The 12,797-nt window shown below is 43.2% G+C and overlaps 1 protein-coding gene across 1 annotated transcript in view; it reads left to right on the top strand.

Moving 5' to 3' along the window:
* The window catches only part of chd7 (chromodomain helicase DNA binding protein 7), a 277,990-nt gene that overhangs the window by 252,128 nt on the left and 13,065 nt on the right, over nt 1–12,797 (top strand). The window contains exons 33-34 of the mRNA XM_078540439.1: nt 779–1,003; nt 2,622–3,068. Of these exons, the coding sequence (XP_078396565.1) occupies nt 779–1,003; nt 2,622–3,068 (672 nt within the window). The remainder of the gene's footprint in view (nt 1–778; nt 1,004–2,621; nt 3,069–12,797) is intronic.

The raw sequence follows: 12,797 nt of genomic DNA, 5'->3' as shown, positions 1-12,797 counted from the left end.
CTATTTGTTAATTTAAGTGCTTTGCTACAATATCTGGATGTTGTCAGTAGCTTTGTTATCATTACCTGGTTGCTTAGATCTCCCTATACTAATTCAGTTCAGTGCATTAAATGCTTAATATATTTTCTAAAATGCTTGTAATAATTTTCACTTATGTAACCTCTACTGCTCTCCCTATTTAAATGGCGGCAAATTTGTTAAATTTACAAATGGGAGGGGTATTAGAAACTGACTGCTGTTGGGGCTATGCCCAACAACCCGTCATGAGTACTCTAATGAGCAGTCTTTGCTTTTTACCAGCTAATTGATCACCAGATTCTTTGGGTTTTAGTTACATTTTTCATGTGGGTTTTAGTCACATTTTTCATGTAGGTTTTAATTTGTCCTTTCTTCCATCCTTGGGAGCCCCACCATCTATAACCTCCTCAAGGAAGTCAGGCATAAATTAGTCAGGCAGGATCATCTGCTTAAATCTATTTGTACTATTAAATTATTGCTATACAGGCAGTCTTCAGTCTACCCTTGGGCTGGTGGCTATATGGTATAAAGTACTCTCCACAGACACACCCAAGTTTTAAAAGGCAGTATCAATAATTGTATCAGGTGTTGTTTGTAGTCCAGGTATTTGTTATACTTTACTGAAATATTAGTGTGCAAAACCCTGATTTCAGTGCAGCTGCACAAAAAATTCATGTTACTTAAGTAAATGTTTACTAAAATCCTAATGCCTCCACTGTTCCAAGTGTATCTATTTCAACAATTGTATTTTGCATTGCAGGATCGTGTAATGATTAATCGTTTGGACAACATATGTGAAGCAGTGGTCAAGGGAAAGTGGCCTATAAATAGGCGTCAGCCATTTGATTTCCATGGTATGATCAACTATACACCCACATCAGTGGAAAACCCTTTGCCAAGGAGGAGTTTCACTGAACTCTCCATGGTAGGTCAAGGAAGCTTCAGTGCCTGTGAAGATCTAGCTGGTTCTCCTCAGGTATCAAGGGTAGGTGTTTTAATATTCCTGCACAGTGTTGAATAAGTTTGAAATAAATGAAGAGCAAGCCTTAGGTGATGTAGAGCAGAGAAATTAAGTTGCGTTTTATTTTCATAGTGGTAAACTCCTACACTTTACTTTTACCACTCCCCACTCTCCCAATTTATACCAGAAAGTGAGTTTTTGATTGATGGAGGGGGAAGAATGACAAAATTGTCGAATCCTGGAATATGAACTAAAAGTTGAGAGTATTCAATCTTTAAACAGATAGATAATTGTGTTATTATTGTGGTTTATTAACGTTCTAAGCATTGTTTGTTGGGCTATAAACTTAATCTAACTCATGACCTGGAAGGTTTGATGCCAGAAGTCCAGTGGGGATGTCTTCTCCAGAACCACCGTCCCTCATCTTGCTGACCATAATGTTCAAAAGTGAAAAAAAAATCCTTCATGTTAATGGCAACTCTGTAAACTAAGGAAATGTTTCATTGTGTTGCTTTTGAACAATATAGATCATTTGTGCTTCATTCATAGTAGTTGTACACATTCATGTCTGCACAAAGTACAAAATGTACTTTCAGCGTACATTTAATACACTTCCATGAAGTTAACATCAAGTTTTGACATTTTCAGTAATTTCTTAAAAGTTGTATGTTTTAATTTTCAGAATTGCTCTTCAAATTCTAACATTTTATGCTAAACATTATACTGCAGCATTTTTTTGAACATTTGTTTGTCAAGTTCCAATAATACTAGACAATTTCCCATGGTGTTATACATGTGCACAAAACCAAGTGTAGACTTCAAGCTAAGAGGTTAGAAGGCAGGAATATTTGGACCAGGACATGTAAATATAATTCAGCTCCCATTTTGAAGTAATTTATTTTTATACATAATGCTTTGATTTTATATTATTCATTAATAGTACCGGTTATGATAATTGCAAAGCCAAGAATTAGACTTGGTTGGAATATTGGATTCTCTCTTCTTTGAGGTCAGAGGAGCTAGTGGAGACCAAACTAGGATGCTAGAGCACTACCACTGGTGGGAGGGTCCAATAACGATGGCATGTTATCACTATAAATGGAGACACAATTTGTAATAAAAGGTTTGACACAGGTGACAAAATCATGGCAAGAAGCAGTCCAAAAATTTAAGATTATTACTAAACTATAGATGGTGGAAATGTGAGAGAGAATGGCTGGCTTTATTGGGGCTAATATCATTCATTTCTTTCGACTCCTATATTTAAATTAACATTGTGGTATTCTTTAATGGAGGGCAGTGATGATTGCATTGAGGATCCCAGCTTAATGGCTTCAGTGTACCTTTTAGAAAGATTCAATTTTTCTTTATTTAGAATGCTAGATTCCATTGCTTCCACAAGCACTCTGGCATCAAGACTTTTTGCTCACATTCATTTTGCCGTATGTGAAAAGAAGAAATTTGGTGCAGAAAGTTTTGTTTCAAATATTTTCATTCCTAATCATTGAAATTTTTTACAGAACATTAGAACAACAGAACCTTTACAGAACCTTACAGCTTCAAAGTAGTAAACACACAATTTGTACTGAATGGAAATAGGTTTTGGATATTAAATACAAAACTTTTTTTTCTCTCACTGCAGGATGATGCATTGAACCTGTCAGTTCCAAGGCAACGTAGGAGACGACGAAAGAAGATCGAAATAGAAGCCGAGCGAGCTGCAAGGAGAAGAAACCTGATGGAGATGGTAGCTCAGCTTCGTGAGTCCCAAGCAGCCTCAGACAGTGGACAGGAGAGAGCTGTGGACTTATCAAAAGCCTCCAGAGAGGCAAAAAGTTCTACCTCAGTCAGTAACCTTTCTGTTAGTTCCAAGTATGTTTTGCCGAATGCCTCTGTGCCAGTATCTGATGCCTATAAAGCCCACATAGAAATGCTGCAAGCAGGCCTTTCACGAACACCAACTGGACTTATGATAAATGGTTCACTAGTTGATGGGGAAATGCCAATAAAAAGGAGAAGAGGAAGAAGGAAAAATGTTGAGGGCCTTGATCTCCTATTTATGAATAACAAGCGGACATCATTAAGTGCGGTAAGTAACATTTTTAAAAGGAGAAGGTTCTTGGATTACTTTTTTAAAACAATTTTTCTGTCCCTCTCCCACCTCGTATAAAATTGTTTTCAGCAGTGAAATGTGATTTTCCATTTGCTTTCGTATGTCGATAGGACCTAAACAGGATTTTTACTCTATAAATTTTGCAGTGGTAATGTTTGCAAGTCAGGCTGGTGTGTGCCTTGAAGGGGAAATGGGTATACACAAAAAATGCCTTTGGAATGTTGTTCTTCAAAGGAGCACTTGTTCAGCAGCTTGGGGAGAAGAAGGTTAATTGGCATTATCAATCTCGCTGCACTAATGTAGTTCCTGTTGGCAGGTCAGAGCAGTATCAACAGTGGTTGTGATGTTCATGTAAGTCTCCCAGCCTTACAACTGAAAGGGAAGTGACAGAGAAAATATTCGCTTTCATACTGTAACATTTTCCTTTCTCACTTATTTATTTTTCTCACTTCATACCAATTAAATAGTGCCACTTTAGACCATACCTAATGGCACATTGTACAAATCAGAAACTTTAGCACTAGTTGTAACCTACCAACCAGAGTGCTAGATGCATAGTAAAATATTTTCCAAATCTCAATGGTCTTGTGTACAGTAAAATTGGACTGTATCTTTAATAAAAAAGATCCTAAACATGAGAAGGACATTTTACATTTTCTATGCAAGTGTAACTATATTCTGGTTTAGAGCAATGTTTTGAATAATTTGAAGAGAATATCATTATTGATTTATTGAGGCCAGATTATTGGGCAATAGCAGTGTGTGGTAACCAGTCCTTGATGATGTAGTTTGGCCTAGATCATTTTTATGAATCTATTGTAACTCAGTTTCTATTCTATCAACAAGCTAGATAAGTTGCTATTTTAACAGGATTGAAGAAAATGAACAGACTTGGTTTTCAAGTGTACTTTGGTTTGAGGTCTCATCGGAAAGACAACACCCCTGACAATTCTCAGTTCTGCATAGAAATGCAATCTTCGATTATATGTAGATGTTTATACTGGAGCTTGACTACTCCCAGTTAGCAAGAGTGTACTGTCCTTAAAGAGTTTGTGCCATGTACACCGTGGTTCTCACCACTCAGTTATACAGTATATGTTCTCACCTATTTTGACTTCAGGGTGCATCAGAAAGACTGAGTACATGAGATATAAAACAGGAGAATAAAAGTCCAATTTTACTCCATACGTCCAATACCAAGTTGAGCGCTTTGACATTTACTCAGAATGTGCCATTTTAATGTGCCATTAAAATTTCCATTTTAAGGAAATTTCCATAATTTCCGTGTTTTCTTTATGCTTAGAAGTCTGTTAAAGAGTATTAAATCGTTTAATAAATGGGTCTGTCTTGCACAAAGGAAAGCATATTGTGAGGCAGTTGCCTGAATTTCTTTAAGGCCCTTGGACATTCTGTGGCATGATTATCCTCAGAAAATGCATTAAGCAACAGGCAGCTAACGTTAAGGCTCACTGGACCAATCAATACCATGGATGTTAGACAAGTCATAAACTTCCAGCAATATCATCACTACCCGTCTTGGTAATGAAAGCATTATGATGGCAAAGTTCTCTATATTCTTGGAGATGGAAATAATAACTATTCCAAGCAGGGATTTACTTTTATAACTGTGAGAGACTGCTGACTGCAGTGTATCCAGTTGGATGTCAGCATTGGTATCATAGTCGGAATTGATTCAGAGGTGCTTTGACCAAAGTTAAACTCTGCACACTCAATGCTACAATATTAAAAACCTAAACCATTTAGCTCTAAGCTTACGATTGGCATAAAATCTCTTTAGAACTCCACGCATGAGGAGTCTATGATTAATTCTTGAGAACTTATGTTGAACTGCAGAAACCTTCTGTAGTAGTGATGGTTTTATTTAGTGCGTGATGCACCTTTAAGAATAATACTTGTTAGGAAAGCTCACATGATCTGTAGTAACCAATAGGAGAGTAGTGCAGGCTACCTCAGCAGTCAGTGTAGAGATAGAGTTGGAGTTGAAAACATGCATGGTTGCTGCTGAGTATATTGTAAATAAACTTAATGTTTCTACCCAAGAAGTGTCTGCAGATCAACTCTATAACTAATAGTTCAACTCAGCCACGCTACAACAAACTGGCAACAAGGATAAAACAGGATTGAACAGAAAAAATTAAGTTAAAAAGAAGTCGGCAGTGTACCGCACCCAGTGATTGTAAGTAGCAAGCTCCGTTAGAATTGAAGAAGTTATCCCCTCTCAAAATGGCACAATTTGAGAGAGTTGATCCTTTTGAACCAGCCACTGACGAATCTGACGGTCTCAATATGTAGAATGCCTCACATTATTTTTTCAAGCGAACGAGATTACGGGGGAAGAGAAGAGGTGAGCAATCCTCTTGAGTACTTGTGGAAGCAAAACGTCTGGTTTGATTCAAAGTTTGATGGCACCCAGTGCCCAGATTCAAAGAATTTCGATGAATTAGTGGACCTCATGAAGGGTCACTTTCAACCCAAGCCCTCAGTCACAATGCAGAGGTTCAGGTTTAATTTGCAAAATAGAGCCCCAAGTGAGACAATTGCATGCTGTATGGGAAAATTGAAGCAGTTAATGGAACATTGTGAGTGCGGTACAGCTCTGAACGACATGCTCAGAGATTGTTTAGTGTGAAAAAGGACACTATTCAGAAAAGATTATTGTCCAAAGTGAACCTGGATTTCAAGAAGGTGCTAGAGATAGCGCTGGCCATGGAAAGTGCAGTAAGAGATTCAAAAGCAATACAGGGTGCGCAAAATGTTGCTTTCTCCGCATCGCGCGGGAAACCTCAGCCAAAGCAGGCGTGAAAAAGCAAGATTCTGCCAAGAAGCGGGAAATAGCCCCTGCTAGCTGAAGAATAAAGAAAAATAACTTAGCAGCAAAATTGAAAAATTTTAATAGAGGTGAAAATAATCAGTCTTTTAGCAATTGGCAGTGTAAAAAAATCAAATGCTACTATTGTCACATACGATGCAATGTAATGAAAGATTCAAGCAGGCTTGTAAACAAAAGAAGCAACCCAATGAAATCTACAATGTAAAATAACGTGAAACAACAAATTCAGACATTTACTCGTTATTTAATCTGAAAGTCGGAAAGACAGAACCAATATTTGTCACGGTGAAAGTAAATGGCAAGCCTGTTAGAATGGAAGTGGACACAGGAGCCTCCACTGCAGTAATTGAGGAACATACCTTCAGATATTTGAATAATGGTGAACATTAATTAACTTTAGAAGAAACAGCCGCCAAGCTAAAAGCATTTATTCGAATGTCTTCACCTGTATAAGGCATAAGCAGAGCAGCTGCCCATTATGGAAGCCAATTGGCAAAGCTACCCTTGATGGTGGTAGCAGATGAAGGGCCGAGTCTTCTGGAGCGAAATTGGTTAAAGGAAATTAAGTTAGAATGGGCTGAAATTTTCCAGTTGAGAGCAAGTGGGCTACCAGAGCTACTTAGAAAGTACCCCACCGTTTTCAAGGACGAACTTGTGAAAATCCAGGGCCTGCAAGCCAAGATTCATGCCAAGATCCGGAAGCAACCCCTCGCTTCATGATGGTCGAGACCAGTGCCATATGCCCTGCAAGTAGAAACATTGAACTGAACAGACTAGAGAAACTGGGTGTTATACAACCTATTCAGTTCTCAGAATGGGAGGCACCCATCGTCCTCGTCCTTAAGCCCAACCAAAGCGTCCAAATTTGTGGAGACTACAAACTGACCACCCCATTTCAAAAATCAAAGACCTGCATGCCAAGCTGGCAGGAGGGACAATGTACACAAAGCTTGACATGAGTCATGCTTTTCAACAACTAGAGTTGGATAATGCCTCCTGGGAATTTGTCATAATTAATACCCACAAAGAGTTGTACCAATATACACGATTGCCTTTCGGTGTCTCCTTTGCTTGTGCCATCTTTCAGAGAGCAATGGAAAGCTTACTGCCACAGGTTGTAGTCTATTTAGATGATGTATTGGTGACAGGATTCACTGAAAAAGAGCATTTGGCAAACTTAGAAGTCTTAAAACGTTTCTTACAAGCTAGAGTGCGTTTTTTTAAAAAAAGTGCACGGTCCAAGTGAGGAAGGTAATCTATTTGGGTCACTGGGTAGATTCACAGGGCCTCCACCTAGTTGAGGAGAAAGTAAGAGCCATAAGAGAGGCGCCTACGCCGAAGAACACTTCCGAGCTCAAATCATTCTTAGGAATGATCAATTATTCCGGGCGGTTCTTACCCAATTTGTCCACAGTGCTGGCCCCCCTGCATTCTCCACTCAAAAAAGAACCAATGTTGGTCTTGGGAGGTGCCCCAGAAAGATGCTTTGATAAAGATGAAACAATTGTTGCACTCGTTCAATCTATTAGTGCATTATGACCAGACGAAAGAATTGGTGCTGACATGCGATGCATGCCCCTACGGAGCGGGAGCAGTGCTCTCTCATCGGATGGACGATGGCACTGAAAGGCCATGGAAAGGTCACCACAGCAGAAAAGGGATGCTCGCAGACAAAAAAAAAAGGCCTGTCCATCACCTTTGATGTCAAGAAATTTCGCCAGTACATACACGGTCGCCATTTTACAATTGTTTCAAACCATAAACCATTGCTAGGATTGTTTAGTGAGGACAAAGCTATACCACCCATAGCCTCAGCAAGAATGCAATGATGGGCTTTAATTCTGGCAGCACACAAATACACTTTCGTACATAAGTCTGGCAATCAAATCGTAAACGCCGAAGTCCTCAGCCATTTGCCTTTACAAGAAAAGTTGCCAGTGACAGCTCTGTTACACCCATGGGAGTAGCCAGGTAGACCTTGGATAAGGTTGCACATTGATCTCGTTGGACCTTTCCTGGGAACAATGTTTCAGCTCATTGTTGATGCTCATTTAAAATGGTTGGACGTATATGAGGTGAAGTCACCAATGTCAGCCGCTACATATGAGAAACTGTCAGAGTTTTGCTATTCACAAACTACAGGCAGCAGTCGTTTCCGATAATGGCATGGCATTTACGAATGCTGAGTTTCAATGGTTTATCAGCCTCAGCGGTATCACTCGTCTCTCAGCGGTATCACTTGTGAAAACTGCACCTTACCACCCTTCCTCAAATGGACTGGCCGAAAGGGCAATTCAAACATTGAAGGCAGGCATGAAAAGGCTAACTGGTAATTCCTTGGCAACCAAGCTAGCACACATTCTTTTTCATTACACGCTACCCCTCACACAACAACAGGTGCCACACCTGCGGAGTTATTGTTGAAACGTCATCTCAGGATGAGATTGAGCTTAATAATGCTGAATTTAGAGGAGAAGGTGGAAAGGAGTCAGGGGAGCCTGAAAACTAGACATGACTGGCCTAGTCGCGAGAAGAAATTTACTGTAGGAGAGTCAGTATACGCGAAGAACTTTGGGGAAGGACCAAAGTGGTTACCGGGTGAAATAAGTGTGGTGACTGGACTCTACCTTACCATGTGGAGATGGAAGGCCGGATCATCCGTAAACATGTGGACCATTTAAGAGAGAGGCAAATCACCAAGATTTGGTTCCACCATTGACCATGACCTATCCTGTTGAGGATACTGAACCCAGGACTGACATGTCTGATGTTCCTGTAAGAATGGTGAATACAGAACTGCAAGTGCCCACCAAAGCACCTGATGTTCAGACAACTCCAGAAAAGGAGGATCCTGACAAAGAATCTGAAGTTGTGGAGGTGTGACATTTCACACCAGGAAACCACCTGAAAGACTGAACTTGTAAATTCCTTACCCAGTGTAAATATATGTTGTCTTGAAAATGTATACTTGTAAATATAATATGTATAACTGAGTTAAAGTGGGTTGGAATGTAGTAATTATGGTTTTCTTTAGTGTGTAATGCACCTTTAAGAATAATATTTGTTAGGAGAGTAGCGTGGGCTACCTCAGCAGTCAGTGTAGAGATAGAGTTGGAGTTAAAAACACCCGTGTAGTTGCTGCTGAGTATATTGTAAATAAACTTAATGTTTCCACCCAAGAAGTATCTGCAGATCAACTCTCTGGCCAGAATGTTCACGTCGGCGTGCGAGGGTGCAAAATAGCATGCAGTGACATTGGGCAAGTATCCCTGCGCCATCGTTTCGGTGGGTGGGTGTGCAATGATCTCCAATGTGTGCCCATCATTAATTAACGGGCCACTTAAAGCCCTTGAGGCAGTAATTGACACCAATTTTTCAGGGCACATGCGATCATCAGGTCGTCGCACGGGTGCAACAAGCAGGTGGGTAGGCCACATTTTTATAAACCTCATCCGCGAGTGGGATCAGAGAAGAGGGGTGAGTGGGGTCGTGAGTGTTATTTGTCAGACATTTGATGCTTAAAGTTACTGATGCTTGGCTGTGAGAGCAGGAATACTTCAAAACTCTTCACAGCTGCTTGGACAAGAGTAACAGGCTTCAGGTCAGGACTCTGGAGTAAACATCAGTTCTGGGGCCTTGCTGGTTTCAGGAAGCCTTCACTTAGCCTGCGAATGGGAATTGTGCTCTCCACTGGAGACACCACCTCTGAGGAGGAAGGGAGGGCCAGAAGGGAGAGGAGGCCAGGAGTCCACATTCAGCCTCCAGGGGAGCCACCTTTGGGAGGAGAGGCGCAGGGCCAACAGGAAGTCCAAGGCGGAAGGGGCCACAGAAGACACCACCAATCTGCTGCCAGGGTTTACATGCTGCGAAGCAGCTACCTCAATATGTCTGAGGTGCAGTGCCAAAGGAGGCTCCGTCTCTCAAGGGAGATAGTAACTTCCATTTGTCAGATGATAGGCCCTGAGACCTGCGCCAGTTGTGCAGGTGAGCACCCCATGCCATTGGCATTGAAGGTCATGGCTGCCCTCAACTTCTATGCCTCCAGCTCTTTCCAGGGGTCGGTGGGTGATCTTTGCAGAGTCTCCCAGTCAGCTGTCCACACTTTGTCAAATAGGTGACAGATGCTCTGTTCAGGCATGCATTGACTTTCATCCACTACCGCTGGGACAAGGCCAGCCAGACAGAGCGGACCAGAGGTTTCGCAGCGATTGCTGGCTTCCCCTGTGTCCAGGGTGCAATCGACTGCACACAGGTGGCCATCAAGGCGCCAGCGGGTGAGCCCCGTGCCTTCAACAGGAAGGGATTCCATTCCTTGAAAGTGCAGATACTGTGTGATCACAGGATGCGGATTCTGCAAGTCTGTGCAAGGTTCCCAGGCAGCTCCCACGACGCCTACATCCTCAGGCACTGCCAGGCGCCAAGGCTCTTCAGTGCTCCAGCCTGGCTGGATGGATGGCTGCTGGGTGACCAGGGCTATCCCCTCAAAAGGTGGCTCATGACGCCCCTCTGCCATCCAAGAACAGAGACCAAGCAGCAGTACAATAGGAGCCATGCCTCCACAAGGACTGTGGTAGAGAGAACCATTGGCCTTCTCAAGATGCGCTTCCAATGTCTGGACCGTTCAGGGGGCACACTCCAATGCCCCCCCCTGCCCAGATCATGTGTCACTGATAATGGTTGCATGCTGCAACTTTCCACAATTTGGTGCTGGAAAGAGGGGAAAGCAGTGGACGAAGAAGATATAGATGCAGATGCTCCAGCTGCACACGATGAGTCCAGTGGTGAGTCTGAGGATGAGCATGCACAGGATAATGCTGAGGGGGTAGATGCTGACCCGGGCATCCTCCAGGGAGGCAGAGATACCCGGGAGGCTTTAATCCAACGAACCTTCAGCTAGCCCACCACAACGGACCTCCAACACAAGCCAGGGCTGCAGGCTCCATGCTCAATATCTGAGAGCAACATCTGCCTGGTTAGGAACATTAACTATGTGCCTTGTCAATAAAGCTCAGTGACAAACAAGTCGCCCATAACATTGTGGGTTCCTGTCCACCTGCAGAAGTAAGGGATCACCCTGAGCCATGCTCACATCAAAATTTAATGAATTAACAAAATGAAGCAGAAAATAAAGTGAATGCAAAGGTGTTACGCATCACACCAACTTGTCATCGATTAATAGCGGGCAACATAAAACCACCAGCGAGAACCTGTGCTGCCTTAAGCTTACGTTTCTGGGTGCTATGTTTAGGTGGCCCCCCGGTATCTGAGACAGCCTGCTCAGTGTGCTGTCCTGTTGGCCTCGATGATCTTGGTGGGTGTCTTTTGGCCTGTGGAGCCTTTGATGGCCCGTCCTGGGAGGGAGCGGCCAGTTCCACGGCTGGCATCTCCCCAGTCGCTGCAGCCTCGTCGGATCCCACAGTCACAGGCAGAGGAGCTGCTACCTTCATCCAGAGTGCCCTACGAGGAGCCCGCAGAGACGACAGGCAGCTCCTGCGCCGACGTGAGGTCACCATTGATGGATGGGCACCAAGCTGGGATACTTGGTGGCCAATCCATCGCCCACACTGGCACTGACCAGCTGAGGTCAATGCTGCTGTGAGAGCTTGCAGGTCCAAGTGCAACTCCAGGAGGCCCTGATTGTTCTCCTGCAGGAGCCTCTCCATGAGAGTCGCCATTCTCTCCATGGAGGAAGCATGGCGCTCAGCCATGAGGCTTGTTGCTTCAGTGATGCTCCGCGTGGACTCCTCCAACACAGGGACCATGCCACGCGTTGCCTCATGTATCTCCGCCAGATCCTCCTGCATATCCTGCTGGACTTCCAGCGTCTGCTGCCTCACGGACGACTCCGAGAAGCACATCATCAGCCATGACCAAGCATATGCCTTGTCCCCAGCGGTCCTCTGAGTACTGGCGCCACGGGCACTCTCTGTCTCCGCCTGCACCTCAAGCGAGTGTGAAGTGTCCTCACCACTGTGCCCCGGGACACTAGCGGACGATCTAATTCCCACCACGATGCTCGTGTCTGCGCTGGTGCCTGCCTGGCAGAAATGGTGCGACGCTGGTAATTCCATTTGTTCAGGGCCCTCAGGTGTCAGAGGTGGCCCTTCTGCCTCCTCCTCCCGGCCCTGCTCCGGTGATGCTGAGAGGAGGAACAAGGACATTTAGTTAGTTCAAGTGGAGACAATGTCAATGTGCATGCCTGTCCCCCGGATCAATATGTGTTCGTCCTTCCATAACCAATGGTCAACCCATGTTGGAAGCTTCAATCGCTGAACATTCAATAGTGGGATGCCTGTTGGGACACACATGGTGACCTCAATGCACGGCAATCAAACCAACCAAAATTGAAGCAGACCTGGTAAGCTGAGGAGGTATAGTGGCATCATCTGGTGTTAAAACACTCAACAAATATTTTGTTGAACTTAGCAAAATGTCAGTGCAACTTTCCCATTTGAACAGTGTTAGCCAAACACTGGGATAACAGCAGGACTTGTAATGTATTATGTGTCTTTTAAATTAATTTTTGGGATGTGGGTGTTGCTAGAAAGACTGGCATTTTTTTGCCCATCCTTAGTTGCCCTGAGAAATTACTGGCAGGCCTTCACAATTCAGTGGCTTGCTAGGTGACTTAAAGGGCAGCTAAGCATCAACCACATTGTTGTAGGGCTGGATTGCATATAGCCCAGACCACGTAAAGACAGCAGATTTCCTTCCCTAATGAACATTAGCAAATCAGTGGCAGTTCAGCAGTTTCACGGTCACTTATTGGTCTTCACTTTTTAGTTCCAGATCTCTTTTTTTGAACAATTCAAATTTTCAAACTGTCATGATAGGATTTGAATTGACATTCTTTT

The sequence above is a fragment of the Cetorhinus maximus genome, chromosome 4 (assembly GCF_964194155.1).
Source record: "Cetorhinus maximus chromosome 4, sCetMax3.hap1.1, whole genome shotgun sequence".
Classification (NCBI taxonomy): domain Eukaryota; kingdom Metazoa; phylum Chordata; class Chondrichthyes; order Lamniformes; family Cetorhinidae; genus Cetorhinus; species Cetorhinus maximus.
Note: the sequence above shows the minus strand (reverse complement) of the source record. Positions and strands in the feature narration are given on the sequence as shown.